General features: G+C 36.0%; 1 protein-coding gene across 4 annotated transcripts in view; it reads left to right on the top strand.

Annotated features, from left to right (window-relative positions):
* The window catches only part of LOC126746095 (retinal guanylyl cyclase 2-like), a 407,445-nt gene that overhangs the window by 167,475 nt on the left and 213,647 nt on the right, over nucleotides 1–26,323 (top strand). For all 4 annotated transcript variants that reach the window (XM_050454204.1, XM_050454203.1, XM_050454205.1 and 1 more), the window contains exon 4: nucleotides 17,299–17,592. In XM_050454204.1, the coding sequence (XP_050310161.1) occupies nucleotides 17,299–17,592 (294 nt within the window). The remainder of the gene's footprint in view (nucleotides 1–17,298; nucleotides 17,593–26,323) is intronic.

Here is a 26,323-nt window from a genome sequence, read left to right as displayed (position 1 = left end):
TGTTTTCACTAACACTAAGTAAGTTCTTATCAGGTACCGAGGTAAGCCGCCTACCTATTAAAAAATACGCAGGGGTAATTACATCCAGATCGCGAGGATCGGATGACATCGGAGTTAAAGGACGTGAATTGACAATGGCCTCTATTTGACACAAAATCGTTGTAAAGTCTTCATAACTTAAATTATGATTGCCAACCACCCTTTTTAAATGATATTTGACAGTTTTGACGCCTGCCTCCCAAAGGCCTCCAAAATGAGGCGAGTAGGCAGGAATGAAATGCCATTCTATACCCTCATCTTTGACCAACCCTTCCAATTTGGATTGATAATCCTCTAAAAAATGACCAAATTCTTTTAATTTTGAAGAGGCTCCCAAAAAGTTTTTACCATTGTCAGAGTGAATTTCACTTGGTTTTCCCCTACGCGAGACAAACCTTCTAAGTGTGGCTATAAAAGCCTCTGTTGACAAACTTGTGACAACTTCTAAGTGTATGGCACGTGTCGTGAAACACACAAATAAACATATATAACCCTTATATAATCTATTACCGCGACCTTGTGCAATCTTTAGATTAAACGGCCCCGCAAAGTCCACCCCTGTAATATTAAAAGGAGGCTGAATCGTTAAACGTGATTTTGGAAGATTTCCCATTTGAATTCCAAGAGATAACGGCTTAACTCGCGCACATACCACACACTCGTAAATTATTTTCTTTATTAAATTTCTCCCCCCAATAGGCCAATACCTTTCTCTTATGGAGCTCAATACCGTCTGAGGACCAGCATGTAGCAATATTTTATGTTCGTGCCTCACAATTAGCCTGGATAAAATATGTTTACTACTTAATAGGGCAGGAAACTTCTTGTCATACTCAAAACCTGACAACATCAACCTACCACCGACTCTCAAAATACCATCTTTGTCAAGAAAAGCATTTAACCCTGACAATTTACCTTTTTTTATGAATTGACCTTTCTTTAGAACAGCCAACTCCTTAGAAAAACTTTCACTTTGAGCAATTTTCACTAATTCCCTCTCAGAATTTCTTAATTCGTCCACAGATAACTCTCCAAAACGACGCAATTTCCCAAGTTTATTGCTCCTACAGTTATCCACAAATCTTTTACACCAAGCAAAAATCCTCTTTAATTTATCAAAATCTGAAACCTTATTAAGTAGCTCAAAGGGAATATTCTCAACACAAACATGAGCCTTGATCTTTTTTCTGGTTTCTGGAAGTTTATCCAAACTCACAATTTCTACATCTTTAACAAAATATTCCAACTGTCCCAACCAATCAGGACCATTAAACCACATCTTGTTGTTTTTTAACTTAGATGGAAAGACACCCCTGGACACCAGATCAGCTGGGTTATCTTCAGATTTTACATATCGCCATTTGTCACAATCTACCAAAGTTTGTATCTGAGCCACTCGATTTGATACGAACTGATTAAACTGATTTGCCGGCGACCTAATCCAACTTAACACTACAGTTGAATCACACCATAAAATCATTTCATCAAAATGTAGCACCTTTGATTCTAAAACCTCCTGAACCAGTTTTGAGAGTAATAATGCAGCTGACAGTTCCAATTTTGGTATAGTTAAAGCTTTTATTGGTGCCACTCTACTTTTAGCACATAGTAATTTAACCTGCAAACAACCTAAACTGTCAACGGTTCTGATATAGACGCAAGCCCCAAATGCATTTTGACTTGCATCAGAAAACCCATGTAATTCCATTCTTTTTGGATTTTCACATGACACAAATCTGGGAATTAAAAGACTATTAAATTCCAACATTTCACTTTTAAACCTTAACCACTCATTCCTTAACTCTATTGGAATTTCATCATCCCACGACAATTTAAGCAACCACAGTTTCTGTAAGATGATTTTAGGAATTATGATACTAGCACTTAGCAAACCCAACGGGTCAAATATCTGAGCAATGTCAGAGAGTATTTTTCTTTTACTTATCACATCATTATTCAACGAAGATCCAATTTTATACGTAAACACGTCCAAAGAACAGTTCCAAAATAGTCCTAATGTTTTGGTTTTTTCACCTTCACCTAGATCCAACACAACATTATGCCCTTCTATATCTGGATTATCTGGACCCATCTGACTCAAAAAAACCTTGTTATTGGAGCAAAACTTTCTTAACTCGAAACCTGCTGATATTAAAATACTAGAAGTCTCTTTACACACCTCTATTGCCTCTTCTAGAGATGACGAACCGGAAATGAGATCATCCACGTAAAAATCAGCATTTATCATTCTAGAAGCATTCGGATGACTCGCCTGGTAGTCCAACGCAAGCTGCTTTAGACACCTGACGGCTAAAAAGGGGCTAGATGTTAAACCAAAAACCACCGTGTTTAAATCATAGATCTCAACCTCTTCAGATGGATCATTTCGCCACAAGACCCTTTGTAATGACCTCTGATCATCCCTCAACCAAATCTGCCTGTACATTTTCGCAATATCTGCGCAAAATGCCACCTTGTTTTGCCTAAATCGTAACAGAATCGACAACAGATTATCCTGTATTTTAGGTCCAATGTATTGTAAGTCATTAATGGAGACGCCACTGCTTGACTGTGCCGACCCATCATACACAACTCTTAATTTTGTTGTAGAGCTGTCCTCTTTAATCACTCCATGATGTGGAAGAAAGAAAGACACCTCATCCTCCTGAAAATCACTAGTCTTAGTCATGTGGCCCACTCTTTCATATTCGGCCATATATTCGCCATATTGCTTACGCAACGACTCACTTTTTTGAAACCTTCTTTCCAAGGAAAATAATCTTTGCAAAGCCATTTGTTTTGAATCTCCAAGTTTATCTACAGAATCTTTCAAAGGAATAGTCACCACAAATCGACCATCCTCACCACGAGAAGTTGTAGAAACAAACAGATTTTCACACATTACCTCCTCAGAAGACAAATTCTCATTTTTTGTCAATCCTGGTTCCTCCCATTGCCAAAACTTTTGCAACTGATTTTGCACATCCAAATCCATTGCAAAATTACAAATAGTTTTAGAATTTTTCCCACCAGATATATTATTTTGGAACTCTCCAGAAATAATCCAACCCAAACATGTATTTTGGAGGCATGGCATACCATTGCCCAACGATATTTGCCCATCTCGCACGAGTTTCCAAAAAAATCCAGCCCCAATCAGCATATCAATCTCTTCGGGGATATGGAAGCCTGGATTTGCGAGCTGAATATTTCCAGGGATATTCAGTGCCTTCAAATTGACCTCATAAAGTGGAAGTTCCTCACTTATGCTCGGAATTATTAAACATGTGATTAAAGCCTTAAAGTTACCCAAACTAGACAAAAATTCAACCTCACACCTTTTTTTTACATTGCATGCGCTTTGACTAATCCCTACCACAGAAACATCGACTGGTTTACCCTGCAACCCTAACCTATTATACATCTTTTCAGTCAGAAAGTTGCTCATCGAACCCGAATCTAATAAAGCCCTGCATTCATGTAGTTCACCATAGACATCCTTAACCTTGACCACCGCTGTTGAGAGCAAAACCTGTTGGCCGCGATACCCACAATTTTTACCGCTACTCGTAGACATAGTGATAGTAGTAGTCTGCTCTGTACCTCCACTCGTAGTACTAACAACAACTTCCTGGCCCTTATTTACCTGAGCACTACTCCCCTCTAAGGAGGCCCTAGAGTAGTGTAATAATGTATGATGATCCATACTACATTTTGCACACTTAGGTGCAGTACACTTCATACTAAAATGATTAGAGGAAAAACAGCACATACAAAGCCTATTTCTTTTTACAATACTAACTCGAATTGGAACAGGGAAATTCAAAAACCTTTTGCAATTTACCAGTTCGTGAAGGTCTTTACACACTGGACACTTCTTACCAACGCTTAAAAATGCCTTTTGTTCCTTGGGTTTACGCCAGTTACCTGAAATGTGATCTTTCTCTACCTTGGGACTCCTAGAATGTTCTAGAGTTTCCAACAGATCAGCCCTACCTTTAATAAACTCTTTAAAATCTGACAACAAAGGAGTTTCATTTTTAACCTTAAGACTCTCCCACTCTTTTAAACTAATACGATCTAACTTAGAGGCTAAATGATGAATTATTAAATCATCCCAAGATTGCACCGGTCTACCCAAATTTTCTAATGCCCGCAAATGTTTCGACACCGTATCACACAAGTTTCTCAAGCCCTCAGAAGACTCATGTCGCAAAGGAGAAACCTCAAAAATTCCCGAAATGTGGTTTTGGATAAGTATTCTTTTATTATTAAATCTTTTACATAATGACTCCCACGCTATGTTGTAATTTACGGCGCTAAACTCAATAGATTCGATTACTTGCTTAGCAGACCCCAATAACTGCGCCCTCAAATAATGAAATTTCTGTACTTCACTGATACCCTGATTTTTATGGATTAAACTCTCAAATGTGTCTTTAAATTCCAGCCATTTATTATAAGACCCATCAAAAGTTGGAATATTAATTAACGGTAATTTAACACTATTTGAAAGATTTTCCGTAACCACATTGCGAACCGCGTTGTTCACATTTAAACTTGCCCCAGAATTCATGTTTGAGGGTGCCTCAGATACACTGGAAATATCGCTTTTATTATCTCCGTCCTTACGAGATTTTAATATCTTTTTTGTCCTACTCACCGCTTTAAAATAATCGTTTTCAAAAGCATCCCTCTCACTAAGCCTCAATTCAAAATCTTCTTCATTAGAATTTAATTCTATCTCAGTTTGATAACCCTCAAACTCCCCAAAGATTTCCTCAATTTTGTTACATCTAGTTTCTAACTCTATAAAAAGGGTTTCATCTAAAAGCTCATTTTCCCCCAAATTAGAAACTTTATCCTCAATTTCTGCCAAATATTTTCTGAAAAGAGTGATTCGCCCTTTCACAGCCCCTCGCTTTTTAATTAACAATTTAAGCTCTTCCTCCATTGTACAATTCTATATAAAAGCCCTGTATCCTAATACGTAACGCAAACACAAATATGCACCAAAATTTATAGTAATATAGAGGCCACAAAATTCCTAACCTATGTTACCTGTTCTTTACTATTTTTTACCAAATCTTACTCGACACACTCCACACTACGAAGCGATGTCCAAAAAAGTCCACTTTTTTAAGCCACTTGCCGCTTAAGAGCCCACACAATAAGGAATAAGGCCACCAGCACCAGCTACCAACACCTCCTGGGTTCCCACAAATAAACCCTTCAAATAGCGTACAGCTCTTCACAGCGCGTTTAGTATCCACAGCAAAACGCTTAATAAGCCAGCTATTTGTAACTTGCCTCTCACAATAGACAAATTCCCAAATTAACAAAATTCCAAGTCCGGGCCTGACTATTTACGATTGGAAAGTCCACACTGGAATTCACACAACAAATTCACTTTCCAATCCCCAAATTGTGTTTACCAATTAATACCGTTTTATCCAAGAACCAATCGTGCAACACCATGCACGAAAACACTAAAAGTTCACATGGAAGGACCCAAAAACAAAAAATCCGGCTCGAAGGACCAAAAATGTTTGAAATAAAAGCGACTCAAATTTATCTTAATCGGATTTTTATTTCGTTAAAAACACAGACTGTACATCACTGGTTCAATTAACATTTATCACGGTATTAAAACACATAAAATGGTAAATTCTGCTGATATAAAATATCATTAAAATCCACGACGGCCACGGACTTAAACTTATGTCATCGCAACGAATACTAATCGACAACCAAAACTTAACTAAACTACCAAATACGTACAAATATTATTTTTCAAGCCGGGAAGAAGATACTCGGAAAACCGTCTGGCTCTTTTCGCAAGAAGAAGGAGTTTTCGTACGGTCAAAAATGTATTAAACTTAAATATTATTTAAAGTAGCAAATTTTCTTAACACTTGGTCTTGATTCGTTTGGTAATGGGGTAGAGACGAAAAATTTATATGATGTATTCTATGACTATCACACATCGTATCGTCTGTAGTACGCCTGATACTAAAGCATGAAATTAACTCACTAAGACACGTAAAAGAAAAGTGACCTTTAGCAGATTAATGCGATATATGTATATTTTGTTAGTATATTTGTAGCGGGCTACGAGCACTACTTCTCCACTGTTCGTCTGATTTCTCTATGAATTTATCTTGACATTATATATCATTACAAGCCTTTTACACAGATTATGATTGAACTATCCTTGCGACAGTATAGTGTGACCAGTTTTTGGCTTTTACTAAATTTCATTGTTATATACGTAAAAAAAAACTACGTGAAAAACCTTTATTTTTTAATTATGATCTTGGAATGTAACATTATCTATCCTCTATCGCCAAACTAACTTTGCCAATATTCGCAATTGCTCCTGAAGAAACATTAAAGGAGTTTCTTAGTAAGCGCTTTTTTCTCGTTGAATAGAAAATTCAAATGTACAAAATCGAAATTCAGATGAAAACGTTATAAGAAATTAATTGTCCCAGTTTGCCTGTGCATCGCACTATTCCAACCTATGGACACGATTGCTCTGAGTACCAACTTTGGGCTATGTGAAATAAACCGGTAAAAGAACGAATTCGGCACTATATATTTATGATGTTATTATGTGGCACAATTCAATGAAAAACTCACTTTAAGTAGTAATAAAGAAATAAAACAACCATGTCGTTTACTAATCGTATCTGAACTTACTAGTTTTTTTTTTAATATTCTGTCAAAAGTCAAGCAAGAAATATAAAGCATATAGAGATCTAAAGAAATATACTGATGGTGCTACTAGGCTGCTATAAATAGTAAATTTCTGATACAATACCAACACTTCCACTTCATCATAAATTCACAATTATAAAACTCAACTAAGTAAGCAACCACTAATCTCTATACCTAACCCCTTACGAAAAAGATAATTTTTAACTTTTTACAATGGTTTTGTCAATGTCAATCATCTTATCTGTTGGTCAATACTTAATTTTAATATTTATCTCAGAAACCACATCCCTGACAAAATGATATCGAAAATCTATATACTTTGCTCGGTGATGGAAAAATGGGTTAGTTGTCAACTTTTGAGCAGTTTGATTGTTGTGATGGATAACTAAAGGGTCCAATTTTTCATTCAGATCACACAAGAGATTTTGCAAATATATGGCCTCTTTTTTGGCAACAGTAAGAGTCATGTATTCGGCCTCTGTAGTTGACAAACCCAACGAGTTTAAAAAACATAGCTCGTACAGAACTTTCGGTCTTGTTTCTCTGAGCCCCAGTCTGCATCTGCAAACCCTACTAAATTGGAGTCATCCCTAACAAATTTCAATGACAAATCTAAACTATCCTCTAAGTACCTTAATAATCTTTTGGCTGCTTGCCAATGCACCCCTGCATAACAATTATTGTATTAACTGAGTAAGCTTACAGCATAAGTAATATCTGGATAAGTCACCTCTGCCAAATACATCAGACTGCCAATCAATTCTCGATATGATAAACTTGAATTAAAGGACTCACCTTCGAGATTACTCAGATTGATACCATTAACTAAAGGAATAGACACTGACCATACCAAAACGCATGGCATACCAATTCATTTATATATTCCTTTTGATGAATTGTTATAATATTCTTGGTATAATCTGTACCCATACTTTGAGTCATAATCATCAAATAATTCTGGTTCACGGGCTCTTCCTATCCTTCGTGATAGTCCATCGGCATTGGGTAAAACCTCAACAAAATCGGGAATATAATCACTGTCAGAGTTTTCGGTCCTTCGAGTGGTATCTTCACATATAGAAATGTCAGAAAACTCCTCAAGAAGTTCATCTGTTGGCTTTAATGAGTCATTAGCAGTCACCCCCACTGATTGAGTAACCTCTGCACTTCAATATTTACCTTTACACGTAAAATTTTCCGTAATGTGCATATCCCTACTTATGTGACATTTTTCAGTAAAAACCTGACCCTTTTGTTGTCTCACAATAACCTACAAGTATATTATACTTCCTTGTGATCCCATTTGGTTCTCATTGCCTTCGGAACATGAACCATTACCATATTACCATAAACTCGTAAATGATTAAGATTTAGTTTCTTATCATCCAAATTTCAAAAGGAGTTTTTGTAATACCTGCACATACAGATCGATTTTTGATGTAATAAGCCGTGTTACAAGTTTTAAGTACTGCCTCAGCCCTCAAAACTTACTAACAACTCCATGAAACATTAGACACTTGACTCTTTTAACAATGGTTCTGTTGAAATAAACCATCATTTAACTAAACTATTTTGTTGAGGCTATACGGATTTCAGGTTTGATGAATAATGCCTGCTTTCCTTAGAAATTGAGAAAACTTCTTGCTCATATACTGTCCAACATTGTCTGTTATCAATATTTTTATTGTTTGGTTCGGTTGGTTCTCTATCAAATGTTTAAACTCTTTAAACTTGTCAAAGATTTCATCCTTGGCCTTTAGAAAATATATAAGCACATTCCGATATATCATCAATGAATGTGACAAAGTATCTAGCGCTTCTTAGTGATGTTGTTTCCATTGGCCCATTTAAGTCACTATGGATGATTTGTGGAACACTGTCTGGACGCCTACCCTGTTATAAAAAGTGAGCCAGTTTGCTTTCCTTGATACCACACTATACAATTTGTTATATTTGCCTGACCCTTATAGTTAATACCATTAACTAATCTACTATCCTAATCTGCGATGGCAGATTTCAGAACCTAACTTTTTATGAATACCTAGCTTCTATACATTATTGTCTAAAGTAGCAATTGCCACTAAATTACTATAATTTTTATGAAAGTATAGCTTTTTTCCATTGCTGATTATTTGACGGACAGATATACAGTGTGGTGACTTTAACTGGAATAAATTCAGTTAAAACTAATCAAAATTCATCTCGCAAAATTCCTGAGACCCGTCGATTTTTGTTTATTTTTTTTCACATCATCATCAAGATAGTTTTTGTATTTTTTCACCTACATCTCCATTTCACTCCACATTAACCCAAACTTTTTTTTTAAATGGAAAGCCACTTTTTTTAAACTCTCATTGAAAAGAACCCTTTTTCCTGATTAAATTGCCCTATTTACTTTTGTGATTATCTAAAGGAGAAATACGAAAAAAAAATAAAAACCATTAAATTATTAAAAGTCTCGAAATATTTTGTGTTGGTAAATTTTTGGCGTGTTTGTTTATTTTATTGGTATCGAGACATTTCCTGACATTGTTGTAGTGTCACTGTTAAAGTGAATTTCAACCAGTTAAATAAGTTAACTTATATTGAAAAAATGCCTTATTTATCTGAATCCCACAAGATTGAAATCTTAATGATGATTGGTTATGGGGACAGAAGTCGTACTCAGCTAGAGGTTGTCTACTTATTCAGGCAGAAATATCCAGATTTGCCACCTATTAACCAAGGTACGGTTAGTAAAATCGAAAGCAGATTTCGAGAAGTTGGGCACGTGAGGGATGTTTTAAGACAAAGGTCTTCTAAAATCGATGAAAACACCCAATTAAATGTATTGTTAACGATCGAAGAAAATCCGGTAACTGCAGCCAGAAGAGTAGCTCGCGAAAACTCTATTCATCATAAATCTGTGCTAAAAATTTCAAAAAGTGCAAACAAACGACCTTATAAAATGCAACCCGTTCAACAGTTATTGGAAGACGATCCAGATCGCAGAGTTCAGTTCTGTGAATTAATGATGAACGCCATCGACGAAAATCGCATATCTTCGGAGTGGATCCTTTTTTCTGATGAGGCTACATTCACCCTAAATGGCCATGTTAATAAGCAGAACTATCGCTACTGGTCTAACGAGAACCCACACTGGATAAGGGAAACTAATACACAATATCTCCAGAAAACTAATGTTTGGGCTGGCATAATTGGCAGGCAAGTTATAGGGCCCATATTCTTTAATGATACTTTAACTGGGGAAAGATATCTAGAATTTCTTGAACATGAACTAGTTCCAGCCTTACGTGCCTTATATCCGAGTCAGTTCGATCCAGATTTGTATGATGAAAGAATCTGGATGCAACAAGATGGTGCTCCCCCACATTATGCCCGTAATGTACGCCAGTATTTGGATGACAATTTTCCCAACAGATGGATTGGTAGAAGGGGTGCAATCGAGTGGCCGGCACGTTCTCCCGATCTCACCCCACTTGATTTTTTTCTGTGGGGACATTTGAAAAGTCAAATTTATATGAGCAAACCAGGAAACCTAGACGAACTCAAAGAACGTATTAGGCAAGAAATCGTCAAAATATCTCCAGAAGTGTTAGAAAATGTCAGAAACGAATTTTATTATCGTCTTGGGCTTTGCCAACAAGTAAATGGTGCTCATTTTGAGCATCTTATACATTAAACGCAACTTTTAATAATTTAATGGTTTTTATTTTTTTTTTCGTATTTCTCCTTTAGATAATCTCAAAAGTAAATAGGGCAATTTAATCAAGAAAAAGGGCTCTTTTTAATGAGAGTTTAAAAAAAGTGGCTTTCCATTTGAAAAAAAAAAGTTGGGGTTAATTTGGACCCCCCTGTAGGTGAAAAAATACAAAAACTATCTTGAAATGTGAAAAAAAAATAAACAAAAATCGACGGGTCTCAGGAATTTTGCGAGATAAATTTTGATTAGTTTTAACTGAATTTATTCCAGTTAAAGTCATCACACTGTATATTGGTTATATATTGGTTGTTAATCCTGGACCAAACTGGACAATTTTGAACAGGATATTATGCTGCCTGCTTGCCACAACCGTTTTTAATTGTATATAACCCGCACATTTGACTTCACTTTTAGTTTAATTGCCTATCAGTTTGCCTCAACAATGCCTGATAAATCCGGACTCCTTTAATTTTTCTGCCAATCTTTCTTAGTCGTTAAATCAATACTAGCACCACTATCGATGTTCCATGTGACTAAACTGTCCAGTGGTAAAAACTACAGTAAATCCACTGTCGGAACTACTAGCGCCATCTTTCGCGGGAATCCTGTAAATATGCTTGTTTCCTTTACTGGCCATTAAAGCACCAATGCAGTTATCTGTTTGCATGTCTAGCAATTTTGTTTTTATGTAATCTGTGGTGATGTATATTCCTGAATGTTCCACTGCTATAATCATGGGGCCGTTTTTCTCAGGAAGACCTGCGAACAAAAGTGAACCTACACATTCCTCATCAACCTTGAAACCTGTCCTCCTTAAGTTCTGACTAATAATTTTTCAATCTTGCTGAAATAAACGTCTACACTTGTTCGCATAAAACCATTTTTATCGTATAGGTTTTTTAAACTTTGTGGCAATTTTTCTACCCTATGGATATTTTTTTTTGCCTCATAAATGCACGGCAGCTTTTAGTCTGGTGAGCGTGGTGGTGGGCAGATCATCCCTCCCTTTTTATACTTACTGATTTCATCTTTGGACGCCACTTAATTTAATTAAAGTTTATTTAAATTTTATAATTAAAGATGTTGTTTATAATTAAGTAAATCAAGAAACTTAATTATGTTTTTTTTAAAGCAATAGTCTGGACTGGTATCAACTTCAAGTGAAACGGTTTATTTTAATTTTTTAACAAAATTTATTTTATACCCTAGATGTCAACTGAAACATTGCATTCCGTGCGGTCAATAAAATACTTACAACTATTTACAGATGGTGGTGTGATAGTGATAAAAAAATGGATAAAAAAGATACTGAAAATAGTGATATTAACACTCAAATATCACAAAGAGAACGTGTAGCTCTATGGGTTTATATTAAATTAAAATGGGAATATGACATTAATTATATGACGTTAAACCTGGGGAAAATTCATGAATTCTCTGCGCAGGAAAAAAGGATTAAATAGACAGTACGCACAGGGCTACTTATAAATCAAAATATGTGTACCAACAAAAATAAATACCACAATCAATCAAAATAGAATAAATAAATCATTAAACCAAGTTCATATAAGTATGATGAAATTTTACCAACTCCGCCACGCAGCTTAAACACTTCCTGCTCAGCGTTACTGCGTAGGAATGCTAGGGATGCATTATCCAGCGATTGACAGGCCTGAAGGCATGGCCTTAGGTGGATGAGGATGAAGGTCAGCAGTCTGGAAGCAGCAAGGGTTGAAGGCAGGGCTTGGCGTTGAAAATGGCGTTAAGGCGTTGACTCGGCCTTGAGCGTGATGTATGACACCGTCAACTGTATGACAGCTATTAGCAAAGATTGAAGGCAGGGCTCGGCGTTGAAAATGGCGTCAAGCAGTATGGCAGCAATGACGTGGTTGGGGCAGGTAAAAGTAGACAAAATGACATAAGGACTAAGGACTAAGCAATAAGTAAGAAGGACCCCCCAAAAATATTAATCAAAGATATTTTGTGGCGTAGAATTATCAGCCTTCGTTAAAGTTGATTGGACAGCAACGCAGGATGAAGGAATCTCTAAATAAAGGAAGGAATACCTGATTTAAAGACACTTACAAAGGAACCACGTGCTACTTACGTGATGTCATGGGAAAACTCAAAAATCACAAAATCAGATAAACCACGCCCGTCAGCAAAAGGAAAACTACATCGGTAGATGCAGTGCGAAAAATAAGTAAGTTTAAAATATTAACACATCCCGAAATGGAAAACTTTACTTGATTCGCCCTTTTTTCTAGGCAAAATTAGAACGACTTGTCAGATCTTCGGTCGCACGCCAAAAAGAAAGATGGATGGGCATCAAGGTTCACCTTGGTGCTTGGTGACCTCCCACCACCGAACCATTGCCGTTGTTGCCAACGTACCTTTTACCAGGAAAAGGAATAGAGCTGCTAGGAAATCTACATAAATAATTATGTACGACTGAAGAACATAAACCAGGACCTATCAAAATCCTTCAATAATGATATGATTCTCAATTAATAATGATAATGATTTTAATTCATTTTGAATATTGAAAATAATAAGATCAGCCGCTTTTCCGTTCCAGCACAATATGGGAACTCTGAACCTTAACCCGAAGATCGATATGCGCTGATTGTTTAAAGCAAGGTCAAGTTAGACTGGATTTTGTTTATGCATTTTTTGATAATAAAATACTTAAATACAAACGTAAACTGTGTTGTTAATAATAAAATATGTAACACAATATAAAAAACAGGTTTAATGATGTCGAAATAAATTAAAAGTACTTCAAGAGTCCATTTAATTATTTAAAAGTCCCTTGAGCTTTGAGGCAACACACAGTACATACTTTGTTTAAATTAGGGATACCTCCGAAAGCGATGTTGCCGAGATTAACATAAATAAATTAGAATAATTAATAAACAATATTCTTTCCAAATTAAATTAAACTAAATAAAAAGAAAGTATGTAGTATTTTTTTAAGATGATGCTAAGGGAACAAAAAAATGCTACAACTTGTTAAACACACCTCTTGGACCGTTTTCGCATTCTTTACAGGAGAATAAAGAGCTGGATCAATTTCGCTTTTGCTTTTGCAATCAAGAGGGTATCCTGTTCGCTACCGTTGGTGCATTTTGTTAATCCTTCAAGAACAAACACATTCTTGATTGCGAACGACCATTCGTCAAAATTCACAGGCTATTTCGTTTACGATAAAATCACATACACGTTCTATAACGACCCAAACTGCTGTTTTATCAAACCCACAGACTTACTGAGCACTAAAACAAACAGATTCTTTATGCCACAATGACCTGGGCTCATAACCTGTTGTGTTATTATGTGGAAATTAGGCACAAACCTATGAAAAACTCATTGTAAATGGGAATAAAGAAATAAAACAACCATGTCGTTTGCTAATCGGAATTCTGTCAATGTCATTTGTATGTCAAAAGTCAAACAAGAAATACAAATCATATTATTGTAACGATGTCGTAAACACCGAGAACCAACTAATTCTCCGTTATTCCGGAATGACACAAGTGGCACGACATATCTAAGGTTATTCTGCCGAGTATATAAGAAGTCGCATCGTCGACAGTAGTCAGTTGTCAATTCAGTGAAGTAAAGTTCGTAATATTGGCGCGAAATTAAATAGTTGTAAATAAATACAGTGAAAATAAATATCTCTAGTAATCGTAAGTGATCGTGTGTAAATAAATTAGTTGACAATATTCGATTGTTTTATTTCACACCTAACGAACGGGAAAAACGCTACACTATGGAGGTCTAAAAATATTTTAAAGATATATACAGATGGTGCCACTAGGCTAATACAAATAGTGAATTTCTGATACAATACCAACAATATTGCCTCTAAAAAAGTTTCCTATAGAACTTGAAGTACTGTATCAATCTCTAGAAGTATTTTTCCCCTATAAAGGATGCAAACTTAATTAGTGAAACAGGTGTAGAGATTTAAATAAAATCCTTTGATGAGGTGATAAAACTATTTTGGTAATTACTTTTCTTTTAGCGTAACGAAACTTCCTACCAAAATTACAAAAAACACTCAATTACGTGGAAATAATGGTTTTCAAAGTTAATTCTTCCGTTCTTTTATGATGTGTTTTAAAAATGCAAAAGGCGTGTAAATTATAAATTAAGATAAAAAAATATGAGATAAGCATCTTGTATGTTTTAATTTTTATTATATCATTATTATAATTAAATACCCTAATTAAAAAAACATGAAGTCGTACGTACGTAAAAATGAATTTCTCCTTTACTGAAAAATTGCTCATTAATTTTTTATCACGTAAAAGCACTAGACCGAACCTGGCGGCAAAGTGATTTAAAATCTCTGGCCGGTCATTGATATTTTAAAAAAATATTCGGTTGTCTTGTCTGTGCCGAATTGCTTTATAAATAAGTTAATGAATATTATCAAATATTCAGCAACAAAAAGGAAATTATAATTCAAGGTAAAGTTAGTTTAACATTTTGAAAACATTTTTTGTAAGGTTTTAAAATATTTCAGCTTTTTAAATCAGGTGTGATTTTAATAGATCAGTTATAATCTAGAGCGTGTCAAATTTTACATATGCGGGTGATCTGAAAAGTTTTTGACATTAATGTAAAGACGGTAGCATTCGCCAATAAAAACTAGTGAAGATTGCCTATCTTTTGACAGATAACAGAACTCACAAAGTTCAGCTAAATTAGACGAGCAGTTAGTCTAACAATTATTTAAACGAGCCGATATGAGTGTTCTTCTGAAAATACAGAAAATTGAGCATCGAGCTGTTATTATAAATTATTTGGATTTATGGATGGGGACCATCATTTACCATTATGAAATATGGATCAGTTTAAGTGAAGGTTGACCGTGCGGCATGCGGATAACGACGCTATGAACATGTTAATTACCTATTAAATTAAGATTTAGGCATAAGTAATCTATCTGCGCGTTAGGTTGAGTTTGCTTTCCTTTGGCCAAAACATATTTGAATGAATACCATTAATTATAGACAAAACTTGAAAACACCAATATAGGTCTGAAACAAAAATATAGTCCTAGTAGTCCTATGGTTGGAACCTTTGGTGTAACGCGCAAATTACGAGACAGTTTTATCACTAACCAAAACTCTTTATTTTTACTCTTGACTTAAAAGTTTTAATCTTCTCCCGAAGGTACTAACATTGTTAGCGAAACACGTGTCGAGAATAAAAATAAAGAGCTTTGGTTAGTGGTAAAACTATCTCGTAATTTGATAGTCCTAGTGTGGAAGAAGGTGTTTCCAAAAAAACAAAGACTTTTTTCGACTGAGACAGTGAGGCTTTTTGGGGATTTGTTTAATTGAGAAAATGCGCAGTGGAAGATTTATGACCAGACAGCGAGATGAATAAAAACTTGAAGAACACAGAAAATGAATTATTGGACGAAGAGGAATGATGTTTTAACAGCTGAAATGCTTTGTTGTTTATCAGCATATTCCTAAAGTAGACTGGGAGAAAAATGGATACAATGTACATAATCTAAAATGTGGGCGCATGAAGAATGCACAGATGTTAGTGTTATTTATGTTTGCCACACTTGTAAATATGAATAATCTCGTAACTACTTAAGTATTTTTGTTTAAAATATGAATTTTTATAATTAAGACTTTAGTTGTTTTATTTATGCACTCCAGGCTATAAATTAGGTTAAGTTCAGTTGAATATTTAAAAAAAACTTAGATCTGATGTATAACTGTGCCATTGCGAGTCGTAAAATGTTATTAGATGATAACTAAATAGTTATTATGTAACAAGTGTATAAAATTATCTTTTTTATGGATGGGAAATTCGCCTACGGCTCATGCGACAATTCCTATGAATTGAATTTTGTACGGATGTAAATGACTTAATTTAAGTACCTTACGAACAGATTTATGAGGAATTCCTGTTAGCGTTAGCATAAAGACATGTGGGAATCATAGCAAAATGTTCTAATACTTCTACTTTTGCCGCTTCATCAAGTACTCGCTACTACTCTGAAACTTTTTTTTGTTAGCCACCGATCTTTAAAATCAGCATTTCTTCAAATCTTAAAATCAGCTGCTTCACGTAAAGTATGACTCACATTTTTCCAGGATTTCTCTCATTAAATACAGCAGCAGTGCTAAAGGCGCAACGCTTTTCTTACCATTAAATAATAATTATTTGAATTACTTCAGCTAAATTATACACCATGTCTGATATCGGATTAATAAAAAAATAAAACGTGAAACTTTGTTTGAAATTATGTTAAATTAAGATTAAGATTTTGATAGTGTCACAAAACTAATAATTTCTAGTCACCCATATTGTGCTGTCTTTTAATATATTGTAACGATATTTACGATTTGATTGATCGTAATGATTTTAAATGCCGAGAATATCAGGATTCTCCAGATTCCGGGATGACGTCTCCGGAGACAGGTAGAAGACTAGCGAATCTTTCGGCATTACGGTCAGCCGAGTATATAAGGAGCCGCGTCGCCGCTGGAAGGCAGTTGACAGTGCAATGCAGTGTACGGAAATTGGCGCGATATCTAAATCGGACATAAATAGCAGTAAATAAAGTGAAAATAAATATGTCTAGTAGTCGTAAGTGATCGTGTTTAGTAAATAAATCAGTTGACTATTTTCGTCTATCGATTATTTTTAATTCACACCTTAACGAACGAAAAAAATTTTATACTTTTACTTCTTAATTAATACTTCTGCCACCTGTAAAAACTTCTCCTAATTATAATTTTTTTAATTTTCTCGGTGCTGTATTTTTCTGTGTCTATAGTAATTCTTATTTTTATTTTCAGGATAGCCAATACGACAATAAATTTAGAAGTCTGGATCCCTCCGAACTACGATACTTACGTAACAGATCTAGTGAAAGAATGCGGCAGTATTTCGCCTCCAGGGAGGTTCGGATGGTTCATTCCCCTCGACCTTACTTATCCAATTAAGGAGTACTATAATCCTGAAAATCAATCAGATATTAAATCAATTCATTGGAGGCACTTCAGAGATCGACATTTTGTCAAATTGTTTGATTTAACTGCACAAGACTTGAGGCATATTGAAGATCGGGGGTGGAATAAGTACGAAAACGAGTAAGTACAATAACTACCTATCTTACCTGTTATTAAAGAAAATATTTTAAAAAATTGATTTTTTGCGTAGCTTAGCATTATGCACTCACCTTCAAAAGTGTTGCATCCCCTGATTTTTTGAACGTATTTCAAATTTTAAACAACATTTACAACCTCAGTGTGAATTAAGATTAATTTTCTTTTACTTTTTAGTATATTGAAGCTATTGGATTATCCCGCGGTAGATTTCTTAATTCCTCAGTAAGAGCCACTATGACTTCTTGCAAACTATTGAAGTCGACTTTTTCCCGTTTCTCTCTATCCGTATCCACTTCCTGACACAACTTTTACATTCCATAATAGTAGCGCCATCTTCTTTACTCTGTTGTCTTAAGATTAATAGTAGGACTTTTTTGGTTTTTGGTTCTAGTAAAGTTGGTCCTGATATTGTCTTTTATGGTTTCCAAATATTCAAGAGCTGGGCCTTCTCTACCACCGATTTTCACTAGCAGTTCTATTGAATTACTTGACAAAAACCTAAGGTTTCGTTATCTCTTGCAGTAAAGATTTTTGGGTATACGTCTCTTATGTTTGACCCTCGGCCTCTTGGAATTTCTCAACGGTTAGATGAAGACACGCATTGGTTAGGCATAGGCAGTTGGTTTCTTCAATGTGGCTTTTTAATATCATTCAATTTAACCACTGTTTGCTATTAACTACGTCTTTCACACTGGATGAAAACTGCACGAACTCTACTGTAGAGTTAAAGTAGGAAAAAAATATTATTACGACGATATTTAGTAGGTTACGGCTCCACCACTCATGACACGAGATTTCTATGTTGAGGGGTTGCTGCCTCTAAATGGAAATGATACAATTGTGTGGGCCTGGCTCTCGAGGCACCTCTAATGAGATGAGCAGCGCTTGAAATCACACTATTTGGGCTGACCACTACTTAGAGGCCCATTTTGCACTCCATCAGTCTCTTTTCAATCAATTTTTGTTTTGTCCAACGTGGTCATGCCAGAACACACTGTTGGTGACCTCGACTCCTAGAAGATGTAAAGATGATTTCATTGGCAATGTTTTCCCTGCCATAACCAGCTCCGGGCCACCAAGATTAGTCTTCATCGTAAATACAGCAGCCTGCGTTAAAATTGACCAAATTATTATCGCCCCACTCCAAGATTGCTCTAATATCGTTGTTGGTTGAAGCTACTTGTTGCTGCCTAAGATTCTGAGAACTTGCCGCTGTCGTTGGTTTTTCGGACTTAAATGTGGAAATAAGTGTGCTATCGTCCGCAAAGCTGTAGATTGGATTGACAGTGGTTCCTAGCAAATTGTTGATATATACCAAGAAAAGGGTGGGGGATAGAATGCATCCTTGAGGGACTCCAGCGTTAATGTTAAATTTGTCGGAGAGGTATCCATCGACGGCTACTTGGATTGTTCGTTGTTCAAGAAAACTTTTGATCCAATTCAATAATGAGTTTTGTATGCCGATTGAGGAGAGCTTGGTTAGTAGTCCCTCATGCCACACTCTGTCAAATGCCTTGGAAATGTCAAGAGCGACTGAGCGGGACTCGCCGTGCTTCTCCATGGCCTCCGTCCACAAGTGTGTGACGTAGACCAGAAGATCTAAGCTTTCGGAAGCCGTATTGATGATCGCTGATTAGTCCAGATGATTCCAGATATCTAAACAGTTGTTGGTTGACTGCTTTCTCCATAATCTTCTATGTTACTGAAACTAGTGCAATCGGGCGGTAATTGGAGGGCATCGTCTTCTTACCCTTTTTGGGCACAGCTTGCACTCGAGCAGTTTTCCAGCTTGTTGGAAATTGGCCCTGCTTATACGATGCCGTGAACAGTCTACATAAGGGAGGAGTCAATTCGTCTGCACAACGTTTTAGTATTAGGACTGGAATTCCATCGGGTCCAGAAGCTTTGTTGGTGTCTACGCTTTTAAGAATTTTATTTATAATTCGTTGGGGAAACGAAATTTCTCCCATCGATGAATTCACCCTTGGCAAATATGGCGGTGTTTTGCCTTGCGAGTGCAGAGTAGAATTGGACGCGAAGAGTTTACCCAGTAAGTTGGCTTTTTCCCTTGCTGTTACCGCGATAGAACCATCATCTGCTATTAGGGGTGGCAAGGCCGACTTAGCAAATCCTTGACTAACGGCTTTCGATACCGACCAGAAAGATCTTGTTCCGCTTGGGCAGTTTAGCAGTTTGTTTTTGATCCTGTTGTTGTGACTCTCTTTGCATTCATCAATAATTCGCTTGCAGCTATTTCTGGAGGCTAAAAAGTTCCTCCGATTTTCGATGGAAGGATGTTGATGCCATTTGCGATATGCTGTGTTTTTAGTGTTTACTGCCTTTTTGCAATTTAGGTTGAACCATTGCTTGTTGTTTGATCCGCATTTAGTAGAAAAAGGGATATAAGCTTCCATTCCTGCCAAGATCGTCTCTGTAATTTGGTTTGCACATTCTGAGATGTTATTGATTCTAAAGCAGACTTCTTTCCAAGGGAATGAGCGATAAAATTCTCGAAGATGGTTCCACTCTGCTGATTTATAGTGCCATACCTTCCGCGGCATCGGAGGATCCTGCGTTTTAACCTCCAACTGGCAAGAGACTGTTATCAATTTGTGGTCCGATGTTCCTAGGGGGGCATGTACTGATACTGTGTACGAGTCAGGGTCTGAAGCCAAGACCAGATCTAGGAGACTCGCGAACTCGCCGTCTCGATCGGGGATTCTGGTAGGTTCCTCCACAAGCTGCGTAAGCCCGCATATGGTGGCAAATAGCTCAGCTTCTCGTCCTTCATCGTCGTTCTTGTTGCAGAAGCGCAGCCAGTTGATATTGTGAACGTTAAAATCACCCGTGATGATGATTTCTGCGCTTGGGTAGTCAATTTGCAGATGGTTAATGCAATCAACCAGGTTCAAAAAGAACCGTCTATATTGGGTGTCGCTTGGTGGTCTGTAGATACAGCAGATAAATTTCGTGGCACCACTGGCTATTATTTTGAACCACATGACGTCGAAGTCCGCAGGTTCAATCATTTCCTCCCGCTGGCAACTCAAATCGTTCTTGACAAATACTGCCAATCCAAAGTTTAGTCGAAATCGGGTGTGTAGATCGTATCCAGGATAAATAAGGTGAACATTTGTTGTTGAAGGTTTCACCTTTGTTTCTGCCAATGCCAGAATGTGAGGCTTATTTGATTGCAGGTGTTGGTGTACTGCGTTAATATTGGTGTTTAGGCCTCTGATGTTGCAGAAATTGATTTTTAGGCTTTTTGATCCGCCTGATGGACCCCCCCAACCAGCCTCCGCCCGGAGATCCGAATGGGAGGCGAGTTTAGGTATAAAGTTATTATTATGTGACAATTTAAAGTTAAAATGAGAAGGATAATGCTTTTCCGATTCTCCGCCTTCTCTACATTCAGTTTAGGTTGGATACTAATTAGTAGAATAGCTCTATTTTTAACTTGTGACTTAGTTTGGATAGATTAGTAAGTGCTACATACATGCAATGATTTCCGCACTCGAGAGCTGAGTTGGATAGTGCTGTATATTTAATGTTAAATTTGTTGTAAAATTATATGTGTAACCGTAACGTTCATCGATGTGCCCTTTATTTACAAAGTCCCAACTATTAATTGATCAAAATTGCAAAATATATTTGTGCACTGAAGTTTAATAAAAGAATGTTCCTTTTAAAATTGTGTTACCACTTTTTATAAGATTTTTGCTTTTAATAAAAACTAAATAATGTTGAAAGTCTTTAATAGACTGGCACATATGCTAACGGTAGCTTATCAGTCTAGAGAACATTAATTGGTGGTGGATTGGCATGAATTATTCTAGAGATGCTTACCTTTTACATTACCATCCAGTTTGATGTGTTTATTTAAAGTTCAGTTGAAAGAACCTTAAACTGGCAATTGGCAAAACTTTCTCCAAGGGTAAATCGAAGTCCCAGCCAAAACTTCCAAAGCGAAAAAGATTGTTGGATCGTCTGACTCACTCTCACGAGATGTGTAAATATTCATTTCTGATGATGAAGATAACGCAATTGAAGAATTCGAAACAAAAGGATGTAAAGAAATATAACACATAGTAGAACACAAAATAAGCCTCAATTAACAACACTACATTATAAAAAAATCTGCATACTGGTCAGTGTTCGTTGTTTCACTTAAAAAAATCATTGTTGTAAAAATTACAAGACAGTTTCTTGTTAAAAGTACAACCTCTGTAATCAAAACTCTGCACCAAAGTTATAAAACATAAAAAAAAATCAATAACCCGCTAGTATGTAACTACCCTTTCGCCAAAGTCATCAACCTACTGCACAGTACAATGTACAACATGTATGTACTAAATCAAATAAAATAAATATACGTTTCAGTGTGGTTGCTTACACATTATAATATCAATTGTAATGTATGAAAATCAGGATAGTGAAATAGGAAGGTATTGAATAAATTATTATTTAGGTAGATATGCAAATTACATTACATTATAAATTGCCAAGAAAGAACTTTAATCACTAGACAATAATCACTTATTAATGCCTTATCTAGTGTCTAAAGATTAAAGGAGCCATTGAATAATATAAATTAGCCATTATGACTAGTCCCAAAATCTAAAAAAACAATAACAGATCAGAAATCCTGACATTGCTTACACATTCGTTTTATCTGGTTTGACCTGGTAACACGTTGTGCAGACTCAAGGACAGCAGTTGACTAAGGTCCCATCAATAACGTCATGAAGAAGCAAAAAATCCTGATAAAACTCCAATTTATGAGGGAAAATGGGAACAGCATCTGAAATAGCTCCGGTTGGTCTAAGTCTTAAGGGACAAACAGATAAAAAATCTCTTTAGTCAGAGAGAGAGAGAGAGAGAGACAAAAACAACCTGATGCCAAGCAATTGCTTAAAAATTCAAAATGAAGAACTGCTAACGCCATCTAGGAGTTCTTATTTTTTACAAGATCATTAACCGACTTTACACTAGATGTCGCGATCAGCACTATTTTCATACAATATTAAATTATTACATTATAAAAGCAACCAAAAAAAAATAAGACGCTACAATTGGCTTAATCGGCTTCTAATTTTCTGCTTAGTTCGTTCTAAGTTTGTAGTTACGTTCAGCGGCCGATTTAGTTTATTTATGGCACTGTTCCTCATACGGAACGCAGGGCTGATATTTCACAGAAAAATTAAATGAAAAAAAAGATTGTAGAAAGGTGAAAATGAGCTTAAGACGTTTCGTATGGACTTGTACTTGTTAAACCTCTGATTAAAAAAAAGCGATGCTAATCATTGCGATCTGGATACTTATTTGCGGGTACAGTGTTCGTATATTTGCGTATATATGAACGAACTATGTATTTTGTTGTACTGGTTTTCAATGATTTGTTAATCATTAATTTACCTTGATCAGGTCAATGATTGCGGATACGAAATACGCAACAATACGCACCGGTTGACAGGTCGGACAGGTGGCGAAACATTTGAATTTGGTTCCAGTTAATTTAACTTCATTTACACTGTTGCACTTACACCGCGTTTACAATTTTAATTTTAATTCACAAAATTAACATTTGGGCGCTACCTACATTTTACCACTAACATTTTAAAAAAGTTGAAATTCAATCAAATATCAGAACGGCTGCTAATAGTGACACCAAATCAAATCTCTAAAGTAATCAATAAATGAATTACGCAAATGTATAACAACACATTATACAGGGTGTTTTAAATGCTCTATGACATTTTGACAAATAATAAGTAAGTTGGTTACTAATTATCGGACTTACAGTGTCATAGTCATTTCACAATAAAATTAACACGACCCTTAGAGCTACCTTTATTGTATGAATAAGGAAAATAATCTAAGCGATTTCTTGAGCTACCTAAACAGATAACAAGTCAGTAACTAATTCGTATGCGCAGCTTCCAAGGAAGGAAAGGGAGGAAATTCAGGAAGCACAAGCAAATTTCTTCGAAAGAACACAAGGTTCTAGTCAGCCGAAATTTGTGTCCGGAAGTACAATCATTACTTTTTTAATTCTTGTACTTGTAGACATCTCTCTTTTAGTCACTTAAACTTATATACGTTCTCTATTATAAAATGTATATAAACTCGGGTTAACGTTATATCTCACAGGTAACTTGTGCTTTCTTTTTCTGATTTTTATTCTTCCGATATTGGAAATACTAGGACGAAGTTTATAAATTGGTTATTCGTTGCTAATTGTGATTCCTTTTTTTTGTGGTAGTCTTACCCTGAAAAAGAAATACGTGTTGGCAAGGACCATGCTTAACTATTTCTGCTTCTCTTATCCCTCCTTTTCAATTAGGCGACAGTATCAGCCCAGAGGGCTGTTGTGCATATACAGGTACTAAAGAAACTTGTCAACTAGCAAATTTGGAAATATGAGGAGTCCACCAACATCATTAGCGACCGTCATTTGTTTCAAGAACACAGGTCTACTGACAATCTGTGTTGGTCTAGGTCACGCATATTTCGACCGAGGCTATCGAGAAATATCGTGAATCCCGTGATTGCTCTGGATATTCCTATAGCTTCCGGCATGAAACCTCTTAAACAAACTGTATTCTTATGATTTGCCACCAACTCTCGTTGCTTCACTTCGAAGCTTCTTCGAGAACCGATCTATCCAGGTTGTCGTTGATTGACACATCTCCATAGGTTTCAAATTACCGCCGGTGTCCCTCAGCGATGCGTCTTGTCACCCTCTTCCTATTATATATTAACGACCTTTTCGACAAGACTTCTAATCCAATATACAGCTTTCCTTTTTTGCCCAACCAGACGATTTCATCCTATTGCGATAGGCGTCGCCAGATAACAACTATTAATTTAGACCTTAACATTCTTCTGGTCAGCGAAATCTGATTGAGTTTAACGTAGCTAAGACTCAGGTTGCCGTATTACACTAAATACAAAGAAGAATGCCTCTGCCGCCCCAAGCCTTATTATATCCGGGTATACCATGCCTCTGTCTTTGTCAGTTTGCTTGTTAGGTGTGGAGGTTGGAAGCAATATGTCTTGGCATGATAATGTAGCGGGAATAGCTAAAGCGGCTTCTCAAAAACTTGGGGCTCTCTTAAAAACGAAAAGGCTTTATAAACCGTAACAGCTTTGAACGCTTTACCATCTCTACGCGTCCATCTCTTAACTATTGCCCTCACCTATACCCAAACACACTTTGAAGCTGCTTGATTTCATCCAGAAGAGCTTAAATAACTAAAAGCTTAGACAGTTTGGCGCATAGAAGAAGGTGGCGGACCTGACTTTGCTTTATGGATACCGTCACGATAAATGCTCTTCCGATCTGGCCGTATCATTCCTCTTAGAGCTATAAACGCAAAATCTAGTTGACAGAGAGATGCGACTCATGAACGTCGACTGCATCTTCAGACACCTAGAACATCGCTATATCGGGACTTCCTTTTATAAAAAAGTCTTTTATGAAGTCGTCCTTTTATGAAAGAGTCTATGGAATTAACTCCCAAAGCACGTCTTTCTCAAACATTAAAACTGGCGGAAAATTTTTTTAAAATATCTACAGACACCTTGTAATACTAACGCTGCTCGTGGTACACGATACCATAGGGTCTGCCGTTCTGTAATTTAAGATCAATAGCGTTGGAGAAGTCAATAAGGCCCTCTGGTCTGAGAAATCTTATGTGGCTTAGTAAATTGTAAGTATTACCCAGATTTAAAGATAGCGCCCGTGAGTGCTGGGCACTCTCCGACGACGTGAATGCAGTTTCTTCCTCATTTCAAGAACAAGGCACTCCCGGTTACTTACAATATTTAAGGTGCAATAAGCATTTCGCTGTTAAATTTTAAAATGTAATTTATCATTAATAAGACGGTCGATACATGTGGTAAAAAAGCGTTTTTTTTCTTTATAGCCTTAATTAAGAAAAAAATAAATTTACTTACCTTACCCGCTAATCAGGATTTTTATTAAGCTAATAAAGCCATTATCGCTGCTAATTAAACGCCATAATAAAACTGTAGGAAATAATTACATTTTAAGGAAGGATCTGATAATATGATGGAAACATAGTCACTATTAAATTACTGTCACTTTAAATTCTTGACCTCTAAAGATACGAAAGTAAAAAAAATGTAAACATGATAATTAATGGTGGTTCCTTATATCTTATAGTAACCCCAGTATGGATCTGCAGTTTAATATCTTTTAAATTATATACCTAACATATATACGCAACTGTTATGCATTACATTACCATTATATAATTAACTAAGTGGAAATTTATTTTTGTTGTTTTTTTTTTAGCTTTTATACAAAAAATCATTAAAGTTAAGAAATTATACTCTATCGATATCAGGTATAATTAAAGCGAGATTTGGTTATACCTATTTTTATGGACTTTTATAGAAAATTGACAAACTTCTTCAAATTTCACTTCAGTTATATAATATCTCGGCCTTTGGTGGTATCCATAAATCCATAAAATTAGTAGGCTCCGTAAAAAACTTCAGCTCCAAGATTCCGCATCCAACTGCACAGAAGATGCAGCCATTTTTGGAGTTTATAAAGCGATTATAAAAAAAGTGTTGTTAATATTTCTTCTCTCATTAAATTATATGCATAGGTATATACATATGCCGTGCGTTTTCATTCATATGATCTGGTTTTCAGGTAATTTTGATCACTATATTGACTGTA

The sequence above is a fragment of the Anthonomus grandis genome, chromosome 17 (genome assembly GCF_022605725.1).
Source record: "Anthonomus grandis grandis chromosome 17, icAntGran1.3, whole genome shotgun sequence".
Taxonomy (NCBI): Eukaryota; Metazoa; Arthropoda; class Insecta; order Coleoptera; family Curculionidae; genus Anthonomus; species Anthonomus grandis.
This window is presented reverse-complemented; position numbering and strand designations above follow the sequence as displayed.